Below are 27,500 nucleotides of genomic sequence, written 5' to 3'. Positions count from 1 at the left end.
TTCTACTGATTAAGACGCAGGTAAGATGAGTTAGCCAGCGTTTATGTGCTTCTATTGGTTGACAATTCACGTGTTTATATTTTACACGTATTTATAAATACGTATAGGATTGTGCCCTTTGCCTTCATGCCAAGCGTATCTAGTAATTGGGACGCAGGTAAAATGAATTAGCCAGCGTTTGGCGGATTCACATGTATATATTTTATGCGTATTCATAAATACGTATAAATTCGTGTCTTTTACTTCTGCGAATTAAGACGCAGGTAAAATGAATTAGCCACCGTTTTGGAGATTCACGTGCGTATATTTTATGCGTATTCAAAATAAGTGAAAATTCGTGCCTCTTATTTCTACTGATTAAGACGAAGGTTAAATGAATTAGCCAGCCAGCGCCCCCCCCCCCAACCCACCCCCTTCAGTGCTTCACTGTAAAACGCAACGAAGCATCTTCCATCGTCACTAAACACTTCCGGCGAGCACAGTCCATACCGGAAGTACGCTCTTGGAAGAAGCAATTTCAGTTGCAATGAGAATGAGAGTAAATGACATGTTACCTTGACCAATAGCAAAGCTGCATTTTGATGGAAGGGTCAAGAGAAGACTTGAGATATTCCCGAGCATGAGATACAGTCGGTGACCTTCCTTGTTGCGACGCCAGGTCAGTGGAAGCCAATCGGTCACACACCGTAGTGTTGTTGCTTTGCAATGTGAGTTAGACAGTTATAGTGGTAACGTCGAGTAGTTATAGTGCTAAAATGTCTTATGAGGTTATTCGGTCACAGTCTTACAGAGTTACAGTGTTGTTGCTTTGCAATGTGAATTAGACAGTTATAGTGGTAACTTCAAGTAGTTATAGTGTTAGAATATCTTATGAGATTATTTTACTTGTATGTTATCATTATTATTAAGTAAATTGAATTTCATAACTGATTATTTGGGTATTGTTTTACTAGTGTTAAAATTCTTAAGAGGTTATTGTACTGATATCGTTATCATTAAGTGAATTAAGTTTTATTAGATATTATTTCCTAATGATCTAAATCTTTGGGTTGTAAGTTGAGTGTCAACAAGTTATCGGCGTAAGTTTTGTCAAAACACCAATGTTTAGATTTTTCACAAAATTTCTTAAATACCCTTGGCGTTCACAATTTTTAGTATTTGTTAAGACTGATTTGAAAGTGAGGCATTTTTTCTATTTTCATATTAGAATTATCATTTGAAGTTACTTCGACACTGAAATTACAGTGTTAGGTATAGTAAAGTTCCTGCTGTAATGATAATCTCCAAAGTTATTTTAGTGTAATAACAACAAATCTTCAGTTATTTAAGCTTAAAAACAATAATTTTCTAAATTGTTTGTACGAAGATGATAACTATTAAATGATTTACTGTTGAAATTATAACGCAAGAATAATTTCGACGCAATTTCTGTGATAAAAAGATGATTTGGAATTTACTTGTGTTGAGAAAAATAATCTGAAATTTATTCTGGGGTTTAAAGCACGATTCTGAAGAATTTATTAGTTTTGAAATAATCAGTTGGTTTAATTTCATTTTTTGATAGTAGTCTACTTGAAACTGGGAATTCTATATCTAAAATATATATATATATATATAATATATATATATATTATATATATATATATATAGATATATTATATAATATATATAAATTAATAATTAATATATTATTAGATAAATAAATATATATAAATATATATATATATTAGTAATATAATATATATAATATATTTTTATATAGATATATATATATATATACATTTGATCGAGTATTACCATTAAAAAAATCCTAAAATTTATTAGTTTTTATTAAATACCATTACCAATTTGCAGTCGCTAATGGCGCTGTAATGATCGGGTGGTGTGTTTGTGTGAGTGAGCAAATGACCTTTTAATGTTCGCTTTAGCAGCTGTGAAAGGCAAGTGTCTTGTAAGTTGGCGGCCCTTTTATGTTCATTCGATTATTATCTGTTGCATATGCATCTATATACTACATGTACATACGTATATACTTGTATATATATACACACACATATATATATAGTATATATATATAGAGATACTATTGAATATAATATATATATATATAGATATATATATATATATATATATATATATAGCTTAGTGCCAGGAGTCAATCCATATTAATAGCCATCAATGAATGAAGAAGGACACACACAGATGTACATGCTGTCTTTATTGCGACGTTTCGTATTATCAAAGTTATTACATCATCAGGCTGTTAAAATGAAAAATAAATAATTTCCTAGTAAAATTGTTAAAAACAAAACTAAAAATAAAAAATTCAGAAATGCAAAAGCTAAAAAAGTTATTCTTACAAGTGTACAAAATATACACATTAAAATTAAGGAAGTTACATTAGTTAAAAGGACATACATTAAAATGAAAGATAAATGAACATAAAATAAGCAAAAATTGACAAAAGATTGAAAGCAGCAGTGAACAGTTACAGAACAAAGAAGTTAAGGACCGACCTAGAGGAGTGACAGCATTAAACTAAATGTAATCATAAAAACATAAATAAACAACACAAGTCAAGACAAATACAGAGGGGAGGAAGACGTATGGGTGTTTTGTACACTTGTAAGAATAACTTTTTTAGCTTTTGCATTTCTGAATTTTTAATTTTTAGTTTTGTTTTTACAATTTTACTAGGAAATTTATTTTTCATTTTAACAGCCTGATGATGTAATTAACTTGATAATTACGAAACGTCGCAATAAAGACAGCATGTACATCTGTATGTATATATATGTGTGTGTGTGTGTGTGTGTGTGAATACACTAAAACTTAAGGTTGATGTTCTGATTTGATATTTTTTAAGCTGGATATATTTCGTGTAGACTTTGAGATCGAGTTGTCATGTACTTTATCATACCTTTTCGTCCGTGTCATAATTTGAAAGACCTTGCTGAAGTTGCCATTTAGTGTTTGAAGTCAAAAGATAAAATGCTTTTTTGTTAATATCATGTCATTCTGTAACCTTTGAGTTACTTTAAAAGTCAATGGATGAATGTTGGTTCATCTACAGATATATAAACGATATAGATCTACTTTAAATAAAAGAGTGCAAATAAATGTTTGAGTATTGGGTTTACTTCAGATAAAAAGAGGTAAAGTTTTAGTTTAAGTATAAAAGGGAGGGGAGGGGAGGGTTTTGATACATAGGGATAATGATAATCCACTAATATTCTAACATTCCAATTCTTTCTCTTTGCAGAATGCAGCCGTACAGTGTGGTCAAAGGTAAGACTTTTTTTTGTTGGTTTCCTATTTTCATATTTTTTTTCATTCTTTCATCTTACTGATGTCATTTTGCAGGTGTTTCTTATTGTTTCTTTTTATTTTGACTCTTGCTATATATTAGTATTTCTTCTTATTTCTATGCCTTTTTTCCATTTTTTTCGGATATCATTTGGAACCTGGTATTTGTTTTAGTTTTTATATTTCCATTGCTTTTTTCGAAATATTTTGTTTCGGGTATCATTTTGAAGGTTTTAGTTTTTACTATTACGATTCCTGCTATTTTTGTTGTTTTAGTTTTATGTAGCTTTTCCCCAATATTTTTTTTATTTCGGGTGTCATTTTGAATGCGGTTTCTGGTGTTTTTTTTTTTTTGCTCCCACTGTTATTTTTTATTACCTTTTCCTCAATGTCTTTTTTTCGGGTATCATTCTGAAGGCGATCTATTAATTTTTTTTACGTTGAACCCTGGAATCTTTTACTGATTTTCATAGCTTATTTTTCCCAATTCATTTTTATTTTTGGGTTTCATTTTGAGGGTGATTTCTAATTTGATTTTATTTTGAATCCTTTATTTTGTTTTAATAGATTTTTTCCCCAGTATTTTTTTTCTAGTATCCTTTTGAAGATTTCTTTTTTTTATTTTTTACTCCTGTTATGTCATTTGAGTGCTTTTATATATCTTTTTTCCAATTGACGAGAGGTAAATGCGTTCTTTAGAAGCCGTGTATTTAGTATACACACACACACACACACATATATATATATATGTATATATATATATATATATATATATATATATATATATATATATATATATATATATATATATATATATATATATATATATATATATATATATATATATATATATATACATACATATTTCGGGATGCAGTGAGGATTAGCCCACAAGGAGGTTTTTAAGTCTGGGATTAAATTTTTAGCATTTATAGAATTATGAGACTTGCTTTAGAGGTCAACATAGCTACAAGCCGCGGTGGAAAAAAATCCGAATGACTACTTATTATTATTCTAACTTTATATAATATATATATATATATATATATATATCTACTATATAGATATATATATATATATATATATATATTTTATATATATATATATATATACACTTATTTATTTATGTATATCTATTTAGATATATACATATATTGTATTATATTTATTTATTTATATATATATATATGTATACTATATATATATATATTTATATATATTATATATTTATATATCAGTCAGGAATTTTTCAATCATATGAGTCATCGTCAGGAATTTTTCAATCATATGATTATCATCAGATAAATTTAATTCTCTCTCTCTCTCTCTCTCTCACACACACACACACACACACACTGAGTCTAGCCCATAAAACTGTAAAACTGAATTTCTTTTTATTTTTATCTTTAATGACGAACGAGTTCAACCTTTCAAGGACTTTTTGATGAAAGAGGCTGAACAGGCCACATCCCCAGCCTGAGAGAGAGGAGAGAGAGAGAGAGAGAGAGAGAGAGAGAGAGAGAGAGAGAGCCATACGGAAATTCCACCGGGGCTTTAGAGGCCGTGATCGCCCAGGTGACCAGATTATTGCCCGAAGTCATCTTGATTCAGTTACCTGTGCAGAGGTCACGTGTCTTTTGAATTTCGATTTTTTCATAACAGTACTTATAAATACGCATTTGTATTCATTTGTATTCCTTGTATGCACCTGTTATGTGTTTTCACTTAATGCCTTCTTATTCACTTAGGTGTGTTTACTTTTAGTCCGTTATTTTTTATATTTATTTCTTATGTTTCTTGGATGCTCATACTTGGCACAGCTACTCTTTATGCTTGTTTAATATTTGCAGGCTGTTGTTCCATAATTAGTCATACAGTTGGTATTCGCATATAGATATACATGTGTGTGTGTGCCCAAATAATGCGTACATATGTATGCAAGTATATATTCTTGCTTATGTGCGGGTATTGGATTATCTTTGCCCATTGAAATTGCTAAATATATATATTGGAAAAATGAAACATGTGGTCTGAGCCTTATTTGGTCCAAATTTTGTAAGATTTTAGAAAAGATACTTTTTCCATTAACTCAATACTCTACCTTTGAGCTGTTCCTCGGCGCAGGGACCGGGAATTAGTTCAGTATCATTTATTTGTTGGCTTTTATTAGTTGTATTGAGCGAGGTACTTGAAATATCTCCGTAGTGTTTGGTGAGTGCATATTGTATAGTATCCTTTCCGATCTAAGTTTTCATTGTTTTATCAAGTTTATTTTTTGATGTAGAGAGCATAAAATTAAAAGAATACTCTCAATCTCTACATTAGTCATATTTCGTCTCGTATATAGCAACCTTTTCCAAATTATTATTATTATTATTTTATTATTATTATTATTATTATTATTATTATTATTATTATTATTATTATTATTATTATTATTATTATTATTATTATTATTCAGTAGATGAACCCTGTTCATATTGATAAGCCCACCACAAGGAACACTGACTTGAAATTCAAGCGTCCGAAGAATATGGTATTCATTTGAAAGAAGTAACAGAAGGAAATAACAAATACAAAAAGAAGATATCAGTTATTAGGAAAACAGATAGATAAACAAACTGATAAATGAATAAATAAAAATGTAAGTCAATTATTAAAGAATAAGGAGTATCGTATTAAGGTAGTAATGCTTTGCATCTTCGCTTGAACTTCTGAAGTTATTTCTGAAGTTACAGTTTCAATGAAGTGATGTTGCAAATGAACTTCTGAAGTTCCAATTGCAATGAAATGATGTTGCAAATGAGCTTCTAAAGTTCCAATTGCAAAGAAATGATGTTGCAAATGAGCTTCTAAAGTTCCAATTGCAGTGAAATGATGTTGCAAATGAACTTCTGAAGTTCCAGTTGCAATGAAATGATGTTGCAAATGAACTGAAGTTCTTGAAGTAGTTCCAAGTGCAATGATAAATGATGTTGCAAATGAACTTCTGAAGTTCCAGTTGCATGAAATGATGTTGCAAATGAACTTCTGAAGTTCCAATTGCAGTGAAATGATGTTGCAAATGAACTTCTGAAGTTCCAGTTGCAATGAAATGATGTTGCAAATGAACTTCTGAAGTTCCAGTTGCAATGAAATGATGTTGCAAATGAACTTCTGAAGTTCCAATTGCAGTGAAATGATGTTGCAAATGAACTTCTGAAGTTCCAGTTGCAATGAAATGATGTTGCAAATGAACTTCTGAAGTTCCAGTTGCAATGAAATGATGTTGCAAATGAGCTTCTAAAGTTCCAATTGCAGTGAAATGATGTTGCAAATGAGCTTCTGAAGTTCCAGTTGCAATGAAATGATGTTGCAAATGAACTTCTGAAGTTCCAGTTGCAATGAAATGATGTTGCAAATGAGCTTCTGAAGTTCCAGTTGCAATGAAATGATGTTGCAAATGAACTTCTGAAGTTCCAGTTGCAATGAAATGATGTTGCAAATGAGCTTCTGAAGTTCCAGTTGCAATGAAATGATGTTGCAAATGAACTTCTGAAGTTCCAATTGCAATGAAATGATGTAGCTAAAGAGAAGATAATTTCCTAACACCACAAGAAGTGTTGGTGGATATTTCGGCCTTGTTTGATGATCTCGGAGGCTGTGGGCTGAACGTGGGCGGAGTTTTAAGTTGTCCCACCAGAGGTCACGACGACGACGATGATGATGATGATGGTGAGATGACTCCGCCCCTTTCCGAGTTTTTGTCGGACGAAGCCACAAGACCTTTTCAGTCTGAGACTTTTTTTCAGCAGACCTTTTCTTCCTCGGGAGCCAACCCCGCCCCCACCCCGAGTTCTCTCGGCGTAGGCCTCTCTCTCTCTCTCTCTCTCTCTCTCTCTCTCTCTCTCTCTCTCTCTCTTTCTCTGGAAAATTAGACTGTCATTTCATACGGTATTTCAGTTAATAAGTCTCTCTCTCTCTCTCTCTCTCTCTCTCTCTCTCTCTCTCTCTCTCTCTCTCTCTCGGGAAAATTAAAGACATGGGCATTTCTTACGGTATTTCAGTTGATTAGCCTCCATAACCTTTCTCTCTCTCTCTCTCTCTCTCTCTCTCTCTCTCTCTCTCTCTCACCTGAAAAAAATAAGACATAAAAGCATTGGTTCTCTCACTTAATAGTAAATAGCCAACTATAAGCTTGCCTCTCTCTCTCTCTCTCTCTCTCTCTCTCTCTCTCTCTCTCTCTCTCTCTCTCTCTCTCTCAAAATAAGGCATAAGCGTATGTTCTTTCACTTGATATTTAGTAGCCTCATAGGAAAATATTATTTACACGAGTATATATATGTACACTTTAAATATACTATATATCCTTTTTTATTTATTCATTCATGTCTGTTTATTTGTGTGTGTGTGTGTGTGTTTCATCTAATCTCCAAGTAAAAACCATGGTCTTGTTTTGTGTATACCTGCGTGTATCTGTGTATGTCCAGGAATGAGTTAAGTTGTCATAAACTTGACATATTCACTTCCTTATGATCGTACCCAGCCAAATTAACTACTAGGAGCAACAGAACTCCGTGACGTCATAAGTAAGTCATGGGAAGAGAGGGGAAAAATAGTACTAGGTCTTAGGGAGCAGAACCTAAATTGCCAGGGGGGGTGGGAGGGGGGGAGGGGGTGAAGGATGTGGGGGGGGAAGGGTGACGAGATATGCGCTGCGTTTAAGCCCCATGTTTATGCAAGCCTTGGCTAAGGAAAATGAAGAGATGACATTTCTTGAGGTATATAGGTGTCAAGTGGTGATATGGGTCCCTGGGGTTTAGGCTGTTGAGGGGGTGGGGCGTCCCCCGGGGGAGGGGAACGGAGGGAAGGGGGATCCCAGGGAAGATGTTTCCCACGCCTACGGAGGAGCTAACTTATGAAGATCCTTGTACTTGTAGGATGATGAGTAACTCCTGAGGATATTCATAAAAGAGGTCTTAGTGTTTGTATCTTATTATTTTTGGGTTGTCTCGTCATGCTGTCTGGTGGTTTGACACCCACGTACATGCATACACACCTCAATATAAATTGTGTTTCCACCCGCGCAAATGTATCATACACACCTCAATATAAAGCTTTTTTACACCTGCTTAAATGCATACATACCACTACGTAAAATGTAAATGCAGATGTAAGTGCGTGTAAAAAAAATCGTATCTTAAGTAAGAGATGAAAGAGATGATAAGAAAATCATATATAAAGGTAAGGAATCTTTTCCATTATATTTACAAACAACCAAAGATTATGGCTGATGAAACGGGAAGAAACGGAAAAGTTTTCATATAGAACATAGCATCAGAACAAGTGCAAGGACAATGACTCATCCATTATGGGTTCAATGTAGCAATATATACAACATGAGACTCAAAGTATAACGTTAAAAATTATTATAAGAGAGAGAGAGAGAGAGAGAGAGAGAGAGAGAGAGAGAGAGAGAGAGAGAGAGAATCTTGGCACAGTTCGTGAAGAAGGCCAGCCACAGCGTCACGTAACCCGCTCAACTTTTCCATAAACCGCTTATATAACTGGGACTATAAAATTTATATTATATATTGGATACATAACGTCGTAGAGGGGAGTTTGGTCCATTTTCTATAATCCCCCCCCCCCCCACCCTTTTTGTGTGTTGGCGAAGATAATGTTTGAGTTTTATATAATTTTTGAGTTCATAAATTTTCTGATTATTATTATTATTATATTATTATTATTATTTTTTTTATTTTTTTTTTTTTTTTTTTTTTTTTTTTTTTTTTTTTTGCTCTATCACAGTCCTCCAATTCGACTGGGTGGTATTTATAGTGTGGGGTTCCGGGTTGCATCCTGCCTCCTTAGGAGTCCATCACTCTTCTTACTATGTGTGCCGTTTCTAGATTCCTTTTCAGGGATCTTGGGATCGTGCCTAGTGCTCCTATGATTTTGGGTACGATTTCCACTGGCATATCCCATATCCTTCTTATTTCTATTTTCAGATCTTGATACTTATCCATTTTTTTTTCCCTCTCTTTCTCTTCAACTCTGGTGTCCCATGGTATTGCGACATCAATGAGTGATACTTTCTTCTTGACCTTGTCAATCAACGTCACGTCTGGTCTGTTTGCACGTATCACCCTATCCGTTCTGATACCATAGTCCAGAGGATCTTTGCCTGATCGTTTTCTATCACTCCTTCAGGTTGGTGCTCGTACCACTTATTACTGCAAGGTAGCTGATGTTTCTTGCACAGGCTCCAGTGGAGGGCTTTTGCTACTGAATCATGCCTCTTTTTGTACTGGTTCTGTGCAAGTGCCGGGCATTCACTTGCTATGTGGTTTATGGTTTCACTTTTCGTATTGCACTTCCTACATATGGGAGAGATGTTATTTCCGTCTATCGTACTTTGAACATACTGGTTCTTAGGGCCTGATCTTGTGCCGCTGTTACATTCCTTCAGTTTCCTTCTTTAGCTCTCCCCTCTGTAGCCATTGCCAAGTGTCATCGCTGGCTAGTTCTTTAGTCTGTCTCATGTATTGTCCGTGCATTGGTTTGTTGTGCCAGTCCTCTGTTCTTTCTGTCTTTCTCCTGTCTCTGTATATTTCTGGGTCTTCGTCTGCTTTTATTAGTCCTTCTTCCCATGCACTCTTTAGCCACTCGTCTTCACTGGTTTTCAGATATTGCCCCAGTGCTCTGTTTTCGATGTTGACGCAGTCCTCTATACTTAGTAGTCCTCTCCCTCCTTCCTTTCGTGTTATGTATAGTCTGTCCGTATTTGCTCTTGGGTGTAGTGCTTTGTGTATTGTCATATGTTTCCTGGTTTTCTGATCTATGCTGCGGAGTTCTGCCGTCGTCCATTCCACTATTCCTGCGCTGTATCTGATTACTGGCACTGCCCATGTGTTTATGGCTTTTATTATATTTCCGGCGTTGAGTTTTGACTTGAGTATCGCCTTGAGTCTCTGCATATATTCTTTCCTGATGGTGTCCTTCATATCTTGGTGTTTTATATCCCCTCCTTCCATTATTCCCAGGTATTTGTATCCTGTCTCATCTATGTGTTTGATGTTGTTCCCATCTGGTAGCTTTATCCCCTCAGTTCTCGTTACTTTGCCTTTTTGTATGTTGACTAAGGCGCATTTTTCTATTCCAAACTCCATCCTGATGTCCCCAGATACAATCCTTACAGTCTGGATTAGGGTATCTATTTCCTTGATGCTCTTACCATACAGCTTGATGTCGTTCATGAACATCAGATGGTTGATTCTGTTGCCTCTTTTCTTGAGTTGGTACCCGGCATCCATCTTCTGTAGTACTTTTGTCATGGGAATCATGGCTACTACGAAGAGTAGTGGGACAGTGAGTCGCCCTGGAAGATCCCTCTCCTGATTAACCCTCTGCTAGTCTTATTCCAGAGCTTGTAAGTATTGTATTCCAGTTGCGCATTGTATTTTTGAGGAAGCTGATGGTATTTTCCTCTGCCCCATATATTTTCAGGCATTCTATTAGCCATGTGTGTGGTATCATGTCGAAGGCTTTCTTATAGTCTATCCATGCCATGCTTAGGTTAGTTTTCCTTCTCCTACTGTTCTTCATTACCATTTTGTCTATCAGGAGCTGGTCTTTTGTGCCCTTACACTTCCTTCTGCAGCCTTTCTGTTGGTGGGGGATGGTGTTTGTCTCCTCTAGGTAGTTGTATAGCCTTTCACTGATGATACCTGTTAGTAACTTCCACATTATTGCTAGGCAGGTGATAGGCCTGTAGTTACTGACTATATTTCCCTTACTCTTGTCTTTTTGTACTAAGGATGTTCTTCCTGTGGTCATCCATTTGGGTGCTTGGTGATTTGAGATACAATGCTGGAGTTGTTCTGCTATTCGTGGGTGTAGGGCCTTGAAGTTTTTGAGCCAGTATCCATGGACTTCATCGGGACCTGGGGCTTTCCAGTTTGGCATTTTCTTTAGTTGGTGTCTGACTGTGTCTGTCGTGATGTCTGTGAATCTTTGTTTATTCTCCCTGTTTCTTCTTCCTTGACTTCCTGGAGCCATGTTGCATGTTTGTTGTGTGATACCGGATTGCTCCATATGTTTTCCCAGAGTCTCTTACTTGCTTCGGCTTCAGGAATTTCTGGGTGGTTGTCTTCCCCTCTTAGTTGGCTGTATAGTCTTTTCTGGTTGGTTCCGAATAGTTTGTTCGTTGGTATCCCTTATTCCTGTTCATGTACCGTTGGATCTTATGTGCTTTGGCCTTACTACCTCTTTTTTACATCTTCTATTGTGTTGTTTAATCCCTCTCTTGTACTTTGTATTTCTCGTTGAGTTCCTCCCTTGTTTTCTTGCTTCTTAGCCTTTTTCTGCCATCTCTTTCAGTTTACTCAAGTCAGATCTCATCCCCATGATTTGCTTTTCCAGGCGCCTTTTCCAAGGAGGTTGCTGTTTTGGTTTCTGTTGGGTTGGTTGTGCTGGTGGTGTTGGTGTTCGAATTCCCATCAGTTCTGCTACTAATCTTGCTCCTGCCATATGTCAAGTTATTTGTTTCTGTGATACTGGTGGTCTGTATTATGCCCAGTATTTCATTGACCTCACTTGTTTTCTCCCTCAATTTCTTGGTGTTGTAGGCTTTCATGGAGGGGATCTTTGTTCTCTCTGTATCTGGCTCCATCCATTGTCTAATCTTTTCTACCCATTCCGTCCTCTCTGTTACTTCGTCGGTGTTTCTTCGTGTGTCGTTGTTTGATACCTCATCCTCCCTGTCGTCTTCTGTGGCATCGTCTCTCAGTTCGTCTTCGTGTAATTCGTTGTCGTGTGACATTTCCCTTTCCAGTTCTTCTCTTTCTGTTGGGGAGAGCCAGTTCTTTTTCTTTATGTTCTTACTTGGTCTGCCAGCCTCTGCTCTGTTTGGGGGTGTTATTCCTCTCATTCCAGATGTTGACCAATCTTCTTCTATATCCTCTCTCCGTCGGGTTGCTTCTGATGTAGCATCTCCATATTTCCTTATTTTCTTCTCTTGTCCATTTCTTCCTTTTTGCCTCTGTAGCTCCAATCTCAGGCTGTTGATTATTGTCGTTGTGGTGATCAGTTGCTGGATGACGACCTCCAAGTACCTGACCGTCTTCCCCTTCAATTGGGTTGAATACCTGGTTGCCGGACGAAGCTCCTCTGTTGCCAGAGGTTCCATTTACGTCGTTGTCGTTTAATCCTTCATTTCTTTCCATCATTGCTGAGTTTTGCTATTTAACCCATAGCTGGACCCTACCCCATCAGGGATAGGTACTCATTTACAGCTGAGTAGACTGAGGAAATTATTATTATTATTATTATTATTATTATTATTATTATTATTATTATTATTATTATTATTATTTAAAACCAGCTTCTGTTACATTTAGGGCCCATACTTAGAGAGAGAGAGAGAGAGAGAGAGAGAGAGAGAGAGAGAGAGAGAGAGAGAGAGAGCGTATTGTGAGAATAGCACGTTAATAAAGGTTAATACATTGCCAATTGATATGCGCCTGCATGTAATACATTGCAGCGTATTTCAGAGAATCTTTATAAAATCCCAGACGGTGTTTCACACACGCACACACACAAATACGGATGTATAACCATTCAGATAATACACAGACATGTTGAAATGTACCAAGCATCCCGTAGCAGTGGAATTCTGGCCCAGAAATATTTTGGACGGAAACCCAACCCTCTTACAAATGACATTTCATGCAGAGTTGGGGCGGACAAGGCCCTCCGTAAAATATGTTAACAGGGATCACAAGCAGTTATCTCTTCGGCAAGGGTTAGAAGGGATTAGATTTCTAAGCAGTCGTCCTGTTTCGCTCCCCAGAATTCCCTCTCCTCCCCCCCCTCCCGCACCCCCTCCCCCACCCCCTCTACCCATACCCGTCTCCCCAGATGTATTTCCCATTCCTCAGTGCTTATTCAGCGTCTCTGTTCCCCAATCCTCCTGACGGCTCTTTAAAGTCATCTGATGGGCAACAGACTTTTCTTTCTGGGCAATTTTTGCCTGGCCCTGTGTCCTCGCCTTCTATCCTACCTAGAGTTATCCTTTACATCCCCATAAGTAAGTAAGTCTTTATTTTTTTCCCCTTGCACAGATCTGTTTCCCATTCCGTAGCCCTCCCTACCTCCTCTCCGTCCCTGCCATCCCATCCCATCCCATGATATCTTCTCAGCCCTCTGAGCGCTACATAGGCCTCCGCCGATGAGAGACAGGAATCTATGACATATATTTTCATAAGCATTTCTCGAGGGTCGAATGACAAAGGTCAGGATTCGTCAGTTCTTTAAGACGACTTTCCCGTTTCAGCAGTTGACCTCTTGTGTGTGTCTGTGGAGAGGATAACTTGGGTGTTCTCATGAATGAATGACTCTTCATTCATATGATTCACATGTGTGATGTTATAAAAGTCACTAAAATTCTGACACCTCTTATTCTGCGTCTTCGCTAAACAGACTATATGAAACTTTGGTCGTCATTTTCTTTAGTGATCTTGTTACTTGTGAATTCTTCTATTTTTTTAGGGAAAGAAAATCAATACTGTGGGGATAGAGATTTTTTCATACGCTAAATAGGGCGAATTTGTAGGAAATAACGAATAGGACACATCAATACCACGGTGGATGATGTGTTTTCTCTTCAAATCACGCATTGCACCTTTGTCGGAATTGGGCCTTCTAAGTTTATTGTTCTTATCAGTCTGAGATTTGCCAAATACGTCACTTGCAATGTGTCCATGAAAAGCAATCTTTAGGAATAGATACGTAGATGACTTAATACTTTCTTTAATTTAGTTTATTGTATTTCATTTAAACTTTATCGTCTTTGTGGACTTTTTATGCATGACCGTTGGCGCATATTCCACGCGCAGCTGTATGGAAATGATCTTTTGATATGTATGACGGGTGGAACAATATGTATGCAATACATTTATAGTTTTACGTTCACGTATGCACAAAAGGGGCCATTTCTATTTATGTTTAAATGAGTACCTTCTCAAATAATCTAAGATTGCCCTCGAAACGCAATCTCACACACACGCTTACATATCTATACATATATATTAAAATATATATATATATTTATATATATATATATATATATATATATATATATATATGTATATATGTGTATGTATGTATATATATAATATATATATATATATAATATGTGTGGTATATATATACTATATATATATGTATATTATTATATATATAGATATATATATATATATTATAAGTATTATATATATATATATATATATATATATACTATATTTATATATAATTAATATATATTATATATATTTAATATATATATATGCGTATGTGGGATTGACTCGGAAGGGGTCCTCCTCATATACAGTTAGAGAGGTGGTCGAGAAGGGCGGATCTTCACGAAGCGAAATAAGGAAACATAAACTATCTCGAGGTATTTGTGAGGGAGTAGTGGAAGGAGGCCCCGAGTCAGGGCGTCGAAGGGAACGGGAGAATTTCATATATTGCTGGGCAGAGAGAGAGAGAGAGAGAGAGAGAGAGAGAGAGAGAGAGAGAGAGAGATAAAATTCAAAGGAGATGAAAACTAAGAAAATTATAGTGGTAAGGAAATAAAAGTGTTACTGGAGAGTCCCTATTAAAAGAGAGAGAGAGAGAGAGAGAGAGAGAGTTGAGTTCACATCGGGGAATACGGATGGCTAAGACGCTTATTATTATTATTATTATTATATGTAAAGTGGGATTTTTAAAGTGTGTTTTGACAACCTTTTGCTTTCTTGTTTACGCTATTATTTATTATTAGTTATTGATTATCTATTAATTATTCATTATTTATTATGATTATTATTAATTATTCCATTATTATTAATCGGTACTGTACTGAGGATTTGTTTCGATAATCTTGGATTTTACTGAATGTATCTCCTTATGTGTATGAAAAAATAATTCTTTAAAACTCGACTATTGTTCGGTATTATTTTCAAGCAAATTGTAAAAATATTAATTAATTTCAGTCTTCTCAAACGTCCTCGGAAATGATAATGATTACCTGTATCCTCTTTAAAAACAGTATTGAAGAGAGCAGTCATCTAACCAAGTTGTCAAATGGAAAGTATTCAAAGTTTTACAAATCTTTAAACGAAGAAATTTTTGCAATCTCTTTTTGCTAATATACCTAATAATGTTTATATTTAAAAAACAATAAAAAAAATAATCTACACTATGGTTCTTTGAGCTGGGAGGCTTTGTTTTATTAATTATCAGTAAATTTAAATGGCGTGGGACTTGATCATTGTCAAGTTATTTAAAGACGCTCCAAAAGGGGAGCAATATAAGATAGAGGAACCATGGACATTCTGTCTTTGCTTACTAAGAAGATCCGCTGAAGTAACGCGTCTTTCCTCTGAAGCCGGTTCGATCTACCCATCTCGCTTTGCGGGCGTCCCAGTGACCATAAGTAAAACTGGGACAATATAAAGAAAACCTCCCCCTCCCCCCCGAGAAAACAAAGGTAATTAAAACTTAAATTGTAGCCGAACGTACAAACAGGCACAGATCTGGGTCTTGGGAGAAGTTGAGCAATATATATGCAAAAAGGGAAGGAGGGTGGTGAACTGGGATACCTATTTAAAGGAAGGTTGTTTACCGTTATGTTGCAAGGACTTTTTCAAGGATTGAGTCTCCCCCTCCCCCCACCCATCCTGTTTTTTTTAGAGGGTATTCATATACACACAGACATACGTACGCTCATGTGTGAAAGCTGCTCTCTCGTAAATGCATATGTATCCTTCACCTCCGTGTGTGTGTGTGTAAAGATATAATATATATATATATATATATATATAATATATATATATATATATATATATATATATATATATATATACATACATACTATACATATATACATATATACATATATATGTGTGTGTGTAATGTTTATTATATGCGTGTGTGTCTTAGAGAGATAGAGAGAGGGGAGGGGGCCGGGAGAGAGAGACCTTCAATAAAAGATAAAAACTAATATCAGGCACCGTTCATTAGGAGAAAACATCGCTATTTTGAAAGCGAAAAACGGCATCGGGATCTAAACTTCTTTAAATAAAAAAAAAATAAAAAGGACCCGTAAAACCGACGGCAATAAAATCTCGATTATTTTATTCCTCCTCCTCTTCTTCTTCTTCTTCTTCTTCTTCTTCTTCTTCTTCTTCCTCTTCATCCTCATCTTCCTTTAACTTCATCATCATGCAGGGTGAATTTATCAGTGGTCTGAATAGGCGATCGTACGGACCCCAGAACAGCCTTTATGACCTGTCGTGGAATTGGGGTATAAAATGATCAAGGTTCGACCTTGACGAAGGAGACTGTGGAGGAGGGGGGATAGAAGGAGGAGGGGGGATAGAAGGGAGAGCAGGAATAGCAGGAGGAGGAGGAGGAGGAGGAAGAATAGGAGTAGGAATAGGATGAAGTTAAAGAGTGGGAGGAGGAGGAAGAAGAATAGGAGTAGGAATAGAGTGAAGTTTAAGAGGAGGAGGAGGAGGAGGAGGAGGAAAAGGAGAAGAAGGGGGAATACGAGGAACAAAAGGAGTAGAAGAAGAAAGAAGAATAAGAAGAAGAAGAAGAGGAGGAGGATGAAATAAAAACAGCAAAGAAACGAAATAAAAGAAAAGAAACCCGTGGTGAGAGAGAGAGAGAGAGAGAGAGAGAGAGAGAGAGAGAGAGAGAGAAAAGTCACAAAGTAAAAAGCAAGGATAGAAACAAAATATTGAAAGGAAAGTCATTTTTGATATCTGAAGACAAACAACGGAGTGGAACAGAGAGAGAGAGAGAGAGAGAGAGAGAGAGAGAGAGAGAGTGAGAGAGAGAGAGAATTAGGCAGCCAGAGTAGTGACAGGCCTACCGCGAAGACTGCTGGCTGGCTGATCCCGGCGTGACCTTGAAGTCTCTCTCTTTGAAGGTCAATTTACTCATACACGCCGCTATGCTGTGGTTGTTGCCGCTGCTCCTGCTGTTGTAGTAGTTACGTTGTTGCTCGAGTTGTTGCTGCTGCTGCTGCTGCTGCTGTTGTTGTTGTTGTTGTTAATGCCTCTCCTGCTATTGTTTTAGTTGTTGTTACTTATATTTCTGCTGCTACTGCTGTTGCGATTGTTGTTCCAGCTACTGTTGTTGTATTTGTTGATGTTGCTGTTGTGAATGTTTGTTGTTGTTCATTTCATTGTTGTTGCTGCTGCTGTTGTTTTTCTACGTGTTGTTATTTCAGCTGTTTTATTGTTTTTTCTGTTTGCTGCTTTGTTGTTTTTATTAGTTCAGCTGCTCTTGTTGTTGCTGCTGCTGTTGTTGTAGTAGTTATTATTGAGGTTATTCGAGCTTTTGTTGTTGTTGTTGTTCTTGTTGTTGTTGCTCCTGCTGTTGTTGATTTTGTTTTTGCTGCTGTTGCTATTGCTGTAGTAGTTGTCGTTCTCGTTGTTGTTGTTGTTGCTGCTGATGCTGTGGTTGTTGTTGTTGCTCTTCTCCTCGTTGTTGCAGGGCTCTTTGTTGTTCATTCCATACCGATTATCGTCAGGCCTAACGGCCGGGTTTAAACTACAGGACTCGGGGGTTTCCGAGAATGCGGAAGGGTGGGGGAGGGGGGAGGGGGAGGGGGAGGAGCTGGGAGGGTGAGGGGATGGAGAGAAGGGGAATGGTAGGACGAAGACTGGTGCGGATTTATTGTGATCTAGAATTTTGAGCTGAAACGCCATTACTATTATTACTTATAGCCACGCACAGTTACTGTGATTATTACTTATAGATAAACACAGTTACTATTATTACTTGTATCTAAATACGGTTACTTTTATTATTACTTATAGCTTAACACATTAAGTATTATCACTTGTAACTCAGCACAGTTACTATTATTACTCATAGCTAAAACACACACATTTTCGTTCGTTGATAGTGAACCTTGCACAGCATTAACGGAAAGCGTTGTAGCACCTCGGGAATGTGTCTTCAGATCCTGCGGAGGGCGAGGGGATCGTGATACAGGCCTTTGGGTGTAGCCTTTGATGACCCGCCTAGGGAACCGTTTGCATTCGGGTCTAAAGGCTTCGTAGTGACAAGCGTATCCAAAAACTGTGAGGAATCCGAGAAGTTAAGAGGACATTGTGGTTATTGGTTATTACAGTTACATAACGCTTTTGCTTAAAAGTAGGCAGTAGATTTGAAATGTATAAAATCGTATAGATAAATACATTAGTCAGGACTCATGCTTGTTACTCTTTAAACCTTCCGACACGCATTCGGACGAGTGTGCGAATTTGTTCGTTTATAAAAAGCAATAATAATGAATAAATGATTAACTTATTACTAGATTCAGCGTCCCGGTTGTGTAGTTTGCCAGGTGTGCTGTGGTGATTAGCTTTGGCTGATGGAGCACAGAGAGAGAGAGAGAGAGAGAGAGAGAGAGAGAGAGAGAGAGAGAGACTCTTTGTTAATTGCTAGTTTTTCATTTGTCTAATGTGAATTTATCCTTCCTTTTTGAAAATGAAGATACCAAAAGACTTTTCATTAAATAGGTTTTCGTTCGTAGGTTGTGTAAACGAATTAGAGGTTTGGGGAATACTTTTTTTTAAACTCAGTAGTTATTTAGTAATTAGTCGCAACCTGGTCTGTCATTTTGGTAATAAATTCTCTAATGAAAAATAATTAGGGTGTTTGGAAGATCTCCAAATTTCCGAATGAAAACGAGCACCAGTTGCCTAAGAAGATTTTTCGCTTTGGAAACAGAACAAGCTAAGAATCATAATGAAATTGTTTCATTGACTGATGAGAGAAGACTGATATTAGTTTCCAGTTGGCATGGGACTTGAGCTACAGTTTGTTTATTATTATTATTATTATTATTATTATTATTATTATTATTATTATTATTATTATTATTAATTATTGTATTTTAAATACACTGATTTGTTGATGTGTCTTAGAATTATGGCTCGGTTGTGAGAGATCCTGTAAACACTGGATCCAGGTATGTCAAAAGTTTAGAACCACATCTGTTGCTTTAACAAAGTATGAACAGGCTTCTTTACTGGACTGAGGCACATAACAGAGCTCCAAAATTTCTGGACTGAGATCAGAGAGTGCCAAAATTTCTGGGCACACCTCAATCTGACCAGTAAAGACTGAGCTTACAGTGAACAGGCTTCCTTACTGGACCGAGACACTTCAGAGTGCCAAAATGTTTGGACACGCCTGTCATGCTGACCAGTAAAGTCTGATCTTACAAATTACCAAAAGATGACAATTATAACCATCGCTGCTGAGGTCGCAGCAGATGGTAATTTCAGAATAAATTCATCTAAACACTTCAAGAGCTCATGTTATCAGACATACTCAATATCTAGAAAGTCTTTACAAAATAATTCTCTCTCAGATGTGTCGACATGACTCCACTCCTGTGCTGAGTTGGTTAACCCAAGCCCAATTAGGCCCTTATGTATTATTCTTTATTAATTTGTAAACTGATGACCCCTTTCATTATTTCCTAATAGCTCCTGGCGCTTCTTTTGAGTAAACACCATATACTTTGGAAGCTTGAATTTCAAGTCAGTGGCTTCTGTGGTGGGCTTGTCCCGCATGAATAAGGTTTATCTTCCTCTAAATAATAATAATAATAATAATAATAATAATAATAATAATAATAATAATATAATAATAATAATAATAATAATAATAATAGGATCCTTATGGCTGACGATAAACGCGCGCATGGGAGAGACCAGAGCTTGCTTAAACAAATTCTATGGAGCATGTTATCCCTTTCCTGAAGACTATTGAGCACCTGGGAGAACAGAACCAGATTAGCAGGTTTCCAAAAAAGTGCTGATCCTTTGAAAATAGAATTGCAAGAGACACGATTCACAAGACTAAAAGTAATTGATTACTGTTCAGTTTTGGGCCAGGGTAAACGCTCATGAAATCGATTTATTATTATTATTATTATTATTATTATTATTATTATTATTATTATTATTATTATTATTATTATTATTATTATTATTATTATTATATATTAACCAGAGGGTGAGTCCTCTCCATATAGAAGAAGTAAGAGGAGGTAAAGGGAAATACAGAAAGGAGATATCTCACTTATTCAAAAAGAAAATCGATAAGTAGATAAATAGATAAAAGTGTATCAAAATGCAAGGAGAATAATAATAGGGCAGTAATGTATTGCACGTTCGCTTGAACTTTTGAAGTCTCAGTTGCACGAAATCCTCAGGGACACTGATCTGAAGAAATGCGGACACGAAATGTCAAACATTCGATGAAACGCGCTACAAGAAAAGGACTGGAGGTGGGCAAGTTATGTCCCTCCATTACAACAGATGTTATTCCCCTCGTGTTTATCCAAAGTAACATTCTTGCAGCGGACACCGGTTTTTCTTAGCTCGCTCTGGTATCATCAGGCTACCTCACACACACACATATATTCTCTCTCTCTCTCACACACACACACACACTTCTCTTAGGGCGTTTGCATTTTTTTTTTTTTTTTTTTTTATCCGGCTCGAATGCAGGTGTTCGTAACTGGTGCATGTGATGTGGCTCTCTTGCGCTGAGTAACTATGCATTGTTCGTTGTCGACTGTTATGGGGTGGATCGGAAGCCCGAGTGAAGTAGTATACCTGTCTCTTAAAGTTAGATTTCCTTGATTGTTTCAAGGAACGTAAATGAATCCCGCTGAAGATTACTACCGAGGTGAGCAAGGCTTGTTTATTTAGTTAGTGGCATTGTTCTGTGCAATTCTTGTGCGTTTGGGAAGAATTCCGGAGCATTTGGTAAGTATTGTGGTACCTAGCTGTGACTTTAATCCCTGGTCTGTGTTTGTTGTTTGTGACGTAAATGCAATGCATTCTATGCTTGTTTGTGAGCTATACAACGCATTATCGTAAATGATGTTGGCTTCATATCATCAAGAAAACAATCCCAAGTTATTTACATAAAAGTCTGTTTTTCCATCATTCGTTTACTCAAGATGAACTATCCAGATTTCTGGTCGCAAATGCAATTGAACTCTTATGCAATCATGCATGTAAACTTACTTGTATAGTATATGCATATGAATTCTTTGCATGTTTGCATACGTATGCACACATTAGTTGTATTTCTGTAGGTAATTGGAATCTGGATCATTCAGTTTTAACTGAAAATAAAATAACTTCCTCCACTCAAATACGATCTGCATTGAAACAAAGCTAAATCAAGTTTTTGAGAAATGACGAACCTAAAATTAAGCAGAAGGCAAGAAAGCCGCAATTTATATAAAATGTAACCAATGACATAAACGAGCCACTTGCTTATTTTTTAATGAAAACTAAGGATTTATTTTAATCGTCCGCGTCAATTAGAGTTTGTTAGTGACTAATGCGTGTCTGTTTGTCAAAAGTTACCTACTAAAGTTATCGTTGTCGGATTCAAGTGAACGCCGTAGGCGGTTAGTGACGTCATTGTACTGACCTCACGTGGTGCACTGTAAGCATTACTGAAGGGTCATTGCAGCGTCCTTTCGGCTCCCAGCTACAACCTCTTTGATTCCTTTTACTGTACCTCCGTTCATATTCTTTCTTCCATCTGCCTTTTCCACCCTCTCTAACACTTGTTTGATAGTGGTGCTGCCAGGTTTTCCTCCTGCTACGCCTTTCAAACTTTTTTACAGTCGATTTCCCTTTCAGCGCTGAATGTCCTCATAGGTCTCGGCGCTTGACCTTTGGTGTAAGTTGTATATCCTATTCTCTTCTGCTCAAATGAAATTCAGTCTTGGGCAAGAACGGCAAATTAGATTCTTACAGAGAAAAAATATGAAGAGGCCTTTTTCTGTGCCTCCGTCCATATTCTGATTCTTCCATCTTACTTTCCACACTCTCCTAAGAACTGTTTCAACGTCATTTTCATCGCTAAATCACGTCACAGGTCCCAGCGCTTGGCCTTCGGCCCCAATTTTATATTCCAAGGTTAAATGGGTCTGAAGTTTGCTATAACATTAAGCAACTTCAATATGGTCTACCACCGTCCTGAACTTATTTCGGTCTCGTTAAATATATAGGTAACTTGATCTTTAACCTGAGAGAAAAGGTGTGCAGTCGAGAAGAAGAAGAAGAAGAAGAAGAGGAGGAGGAGGAGGAGGAGGAGGAGGAGGAGAGGAGAATAAGATAAAGAAGATGAGGGAGGAGGTCTGAACACAAGTGCGTCGGTTGATATAGCCAGTAATGGAGATGGCAGGACTCAGAAATATCTAGAAACGTGGAAACTGCGTCTGTTCCTCTCATTTGTTCTCGATTTGCTTACGATTTTGTGATACACTTAAACACACTCACTGGTAGCGAGAACCAACTTTCTTTATGCCAGCGCTCTTTTTCACTGTAAGCGGGTCATCATATTCAATGCACCTCATGTGGTGCACTGTAGGCATTGCTTAAGGTTCTTTGCAGCGTTTCTTCAGCCCCCTATAGTTGCAACCCCTTTCATTTTTTTGCCTCTACCTCCTTGCATATTCTCTATCTTTCATCGTACTCTCCACCCTCTGCTAACTATTGTTTCATCGTGCAACTATGAGGTTTTTTTCCTGTTACACCTCTCAAACCACCTTTTTATTCTTCTCTTTTTCCCTTTCAGCGTTGAATGACATCATTGGTTCCTGCATTTGGCCTTTGGCCTAAATTCTATCTTCGATTCATTCCATCACTGTAGGTCTTTGGATGCACGTATACATTTACATTCTGTATGTTTTAGTGTTTATACTGCTGTGTTTACATAAATTATATGGTAATGTTCACACTCATGGAAAACACGTTGGAAGTCAGTAACCTAGTTAGTGGAGAGAGAGAGAGAGAGAGAGAGAGAGAGAGAGAGAGAGAGAGAGAGAGAGAGAGAGAGAGAGAGGAAGCATATTTAAAATCGAACACGCAGAATAGAGGCTCTTAACTTATATATAATAAATGTTCACACACATGAAAAATACAATGGAAGTCAGTAACCTGGTTAGCAGAGAGAGAGAGAGAGAGAGAGAGAGAGAGAGAGAGAGAGAGAGAGCGCATTTATAATCGAGCACGTAGAGGCGCTTGATTTTATATAATGATATTCACAAGCTTAAAAAATACAGTGGAAGTCAGTAACCTTGCTAGCGCAGAGAGAGAGAGAGAGAGAGAGAGAGAGAGAGAGAGAGAGAGAGAGAGAGCACATTTAAAAGCGAACACGTAGAATAGAGATGAATGGCTCTTACGTGGTTGGGGTACATCGACTTGCTGCTGATGGTACCTTTTGCATTTTCTCGGAGATATACCTTCATTAGTTCGAACTTTGACATTCTCTCTGACTGTTCGTTCTTTCAGTGCTTAATTGGTGGTTGGGGAGAGGGGGGGGGCGGGGGGGGGGGGGGGGGGCGTGGTAGGATTTGCTATCAGTCAGTGCCTGGAAGCAACAATTTCTTAAGCAATGACATTAAACAAAATTTGAATAAGAAAGGGGCTAGGCAGCTTTGCTCAGTAGCTATTGGTAACTTCTCAAGCTGCCCAGACCAAACGGATTTTTGGGGGCACGATGGGCATTAAGTTTTGAACTGTCCCGAAATAGCCAAAACTTGAAAAAAGATATCAAAGGAGCCCATCCCATCTAAGTGACCTTTCGCTACTTGATGTAAGATTTTTATTTTTTATAATAAATTTTCTTGAAAAGAATATTTCAGAAGAACCCTTCAGAGTGTCGACGCTACACCTGTTGATATACCATTTTTATCCTTTTATATGTTCGTAACGAACTTATTGGTTTGATCTCTGCAAGTGTTTTTTTTATCATGGGGTGTTTTTTTATACTCACAGGTGCGCTTTTATTTACTTTTTATTTACGTTTTATTTTATTTTTTTTTATTTTTTTTTTATTATTTTTTTTTTTTTGCTAAAGAGACTCAGGTGTTATTGCCCTCGATTTTTTTTATCTAACCAGTTTCAGATGAACAAGTTACACCTGCGCTAACAGTCTGACAAGCTCACGTTTTTACGAAATAATCACCAGCTCGCCAAAATGCAATTTATATTTGATTACTATTGTTGTTGTTCATCCAAAACAAATAAGTCCGAGATGGCAAATTGAAACTAGGAAGTTGGAACAACATGAATGATGTTTTATCGAATAGGTGAAGGAATCCAATGTGGTAATGTATGAGTGTATTGTTGTGCCAACTCTCCTGTATGGAAGCAGAGTGTTGCCGTTGAATGTAAAAGAAAGAAAGTTGAAGGTATGAAGTACAGAAGTATATACAATCGAAAACGCGAGAGCGCAGGTAAGCAGAACTGTTTTTAAAAGGGTTAGTGTAGTTGTAGTATTCATATGCAACATAGTGCATGCCTTGCGAGTCAGGTGAATTGGGGGAGGAGGGTGGTGGGGAGGGAGAGGTAGAGGGGGAAGAGGGGGCGAGAATGAGCGTGCATATGTAGGTATGTGCGTGTTTGTGTAGGTGGGGGCGGGGCTACGCGACTCCAAGACGTGAGCTCTCTGGCTCGGGCTTGGTGCCACCCGCCGCTAGATTGCGATAAAATTGTTTCGAAATTCGATCGTTTAGCGGCGTCGTCCTCGTCTTATCTCTCGTCATTTCTAGCTCCTCATCGAACCGAGGGGCACAGGACGCTTATGAATAAGGAAGAACACCCAGAAGCTTCTCTTTTCCATCGCTGATTTAGCTAAAAGAGCCGCGTGTCAAGTTGCCAAAGACAGGTTCATTCTCAGCCACGAGAGTTGAACAGGGTCTGGGGAGGGAGGAGGGAGGAGGGAGGGAGTGCCCTCGGTAGAAGGGTTGCGGAAGGGATAGTAAGTTTGTATACGCGTGCGTTCGTTCGTGCGTTGGAATGTGAGTTCGTGCATCAGTCGGCCGGCCGCTGTTGCACATGTTGCATGATCAATACAGCCACACAGAGAGAGAGCTGAGGATGGCTACGACGGGCACGGTGTTGTTGTGTAGTGTTTAGTGGGCTTCGGAGTGGTAGATCCTCCTCGCTTAGCGCCTTGCATTGATAAGCCGATTGCCAAGAGATGAAGACCTTGTCTCCAGCCTCCTCCTCCTCCTACCCCTCCTACTACTACTACTACTCTTCCTCCTCCTCCGCCTACTCCACCTCCTCCTCCTCCTCCTCCATCTCCTCCTCCACTTCCTCCTCAACCGGAGCTCCGTCTCTACCGAGACTCGCAACGACTTTTCTCCCGACGATCTGCAATTGCTACCTCACGTTACGCATTCGCGAGTAGAAGAAGAAGAAGAAAAAGAAGAAGAAGGAGCATTTCTTCGGGGGGCATCATCGTTGCTGCCCATTTGGTACGAGAACCTGCCGTAGGGCTGCATTCGTTAATAAGTGACACACTATACACTGGACGTAGTTGCATTCTGTGTCCTCCTTCAAGGTTACTTTATAATCAATTATCTTTTTTTCTGGGACCCTCAAGTGATACTCGAAACTCCTTCAGGTAGAAGTGGACTCGAAAGGCAAAGCAGCCCCCCCAAAAAAGCGATGAAGTGGTGCTATGAGATAACGACTTTCGTGTTTGTGTGTGTAGGCCTGTGTTGGAATGAACTGTAGTTGATGTAGTTCGTTTAAAAAAGATAATAATAAAAACGTTCGATTTAACGCCCCCAAAAAAGTGACTTTTAAGCCTTCAGCATTTGCGGAACTTCCGGCCGTGCTAGCAACATACATTTGGCACCTCCATAGGCCTCTCTCTCTTTTTTTTTTCTCTCTCTCTCTCTGCCTTTTTGAAGCTTACCCAGGGGGGCGGGGAAGGAAGGGGGGTGTCGTAGTGGTCAATTTGAGTGATTCAAGTTTTTTTTGTTTTTGTTCCAAAGACTCGAAGTTTTTCGCCCTTACGAACTGGAGGTCGAAAAGTGTTAGTGAACGTTTCGTTTTGGAACTGGAGGACGTGTCTGGGGAAAAAAGGGCATAGTTTTATGGCACCATAGCACCGAGAGGAGGGAAATAAAAAACCAAGAGGATTCTTCTTCTGTCATCATTACTTCATAACTACGTTGATGGTGACCGCTGGCTGAATGAAGCGCTGGTTACTCATCGTCCCACTTATGGATATTTATTATGGTTTGACGTGTTTCTACCCAACTCAGGAGATTGCTTCAGGAATGACGTCGTTGTTGTCACGTTTCCTGAAGCCACGGGTATTGGAGAATTAGCTCCCGAATTCTTCTTCTAGATTTCTAGGGATTGAGCACCGCCATCTCAAAGGATTCTATTTTTTGGAATCAGATTCTCAGGTGCTACTGTGTGAATGTAGTCGCCCCCAAACAAAGACGTTCAACTAACAAACAAATATAGTTTGTACAAAAAAAAAAAAAGTAAGTACGAAGCCGTCTTGACAAACAGTTTAATCTGTAGGGAACAAAAAAACAAAAAAACGAAAATTTTTGTTTTGTTTTGTTTTGCCCAAGTCAATCCACGGTAGCCTGCTCGTGCTGAACTCTCAGATGTACCAAGTAACTGACTCAGGTTTAGATAGATGAGTTTATTTAAAAAAAAAACTTTTAGTTTGAGTAGAACTGCTTTAGCAATCAAAGAAATAAAAATATAAAGAGCCTTAAAGAGATTTCTCAGCTACTTCCTGAAGAACTTCCAAGTGCTGGTGGAAGATACTGCTGAAGTTATCTCGAACGGAAAATATGAAAAGGTATTTTCCACAAACGCCAGAAAAACGTCAACAAGAGACAAACTAGTAGTAGTAGGAGGAGGAGGAGGAACACAGAAGAAGGGAAAAAAGGGAAGGAAGTTCTGGGAGGAGAGGCTGATCAACACACAACACAAATTCCTCTCTTGGTGGTTCATGGCTCTAGATTTTTGTCAAGAACGATGAAAGAAACCCTAATTATTAAAGGTAAGTGTTGTAACTGAGTTCGTACAATTTATTTAATAATAATGAGAGAGAGAGAGAGAGAGAGAGAGCGAGATAGAGAAAGAGAGAGAGAACAATGGGCTTGGGCTTAGGCTCTCTCTCTCTCTCTCTCTCTCTCTCTCTTCTCTCTCTCATGTGCTTACGTAATGTTTATTAAAGTCTTTACAAATTACAATTTTTTCATTTCCATATGTTAGAGAGATGAAACAACAATGGTACAGAGAGAGAGAGAGAGAGAGAGAGAGAGAGAGAGAGAGAGAGAGAGAGAT

At 37.8% G+C, this 27,500-nt stretch overlaps 1 protein-coding gene across 4 annotated transcripts in view; it reads left to right on the top strand.

Annotated features, from left to right (window-relative positions):
- LOC135206203 (serine/threonine-protein kinase fray2-like) overlaps positions 1–27,500 on the top strand; it is a 568,179-nt gene that overhangs the window by 391,102 nt on the left and 149,577 nt on the right. For 2 of the 4 annotated variants that reach the window (XM_064237543.1, XM_064237542.1), the window contains exon 1: positions 25,236–27,213. In XM_064237543.1, coding sequence (XP_064093613.1) covers positions 27,189–27,213 — 25 coding nt within the window. In that variant the 5' untranslated portion in view covers positions 25,236–27,188. Of the gene's footprint in view, positions 1–3,262; positions 3,289–25,233; positions 27,214–27,500 lie in introns of those variants that run through there. The other 2 variants (XM_064237536.1, XM_064237535.1) reach the window with 2 other exon arrangements.

The sequence above is a fragment of the Macrobrachium nipponense genome, chromosome 29, assembly GCF_015104395.2.
Source record: "Macrobrachium nipponense isolate FS-2020 chromosome 29, ASM1510439v2, whole genome shotgun sequence".
Classification (NCBI taxonomy): domain Eukaryota; kingdom Metazoa; phylum Arthropoda; class Malacostraca; order Decapoda; family Palaemonidae; genus Macrobrachium; species Macrobrachium nipponense.
Note: the sequence above shows the minus strand (reverse complement) of the source record. Positions and strands in the feature narration are given on the sequence as shown.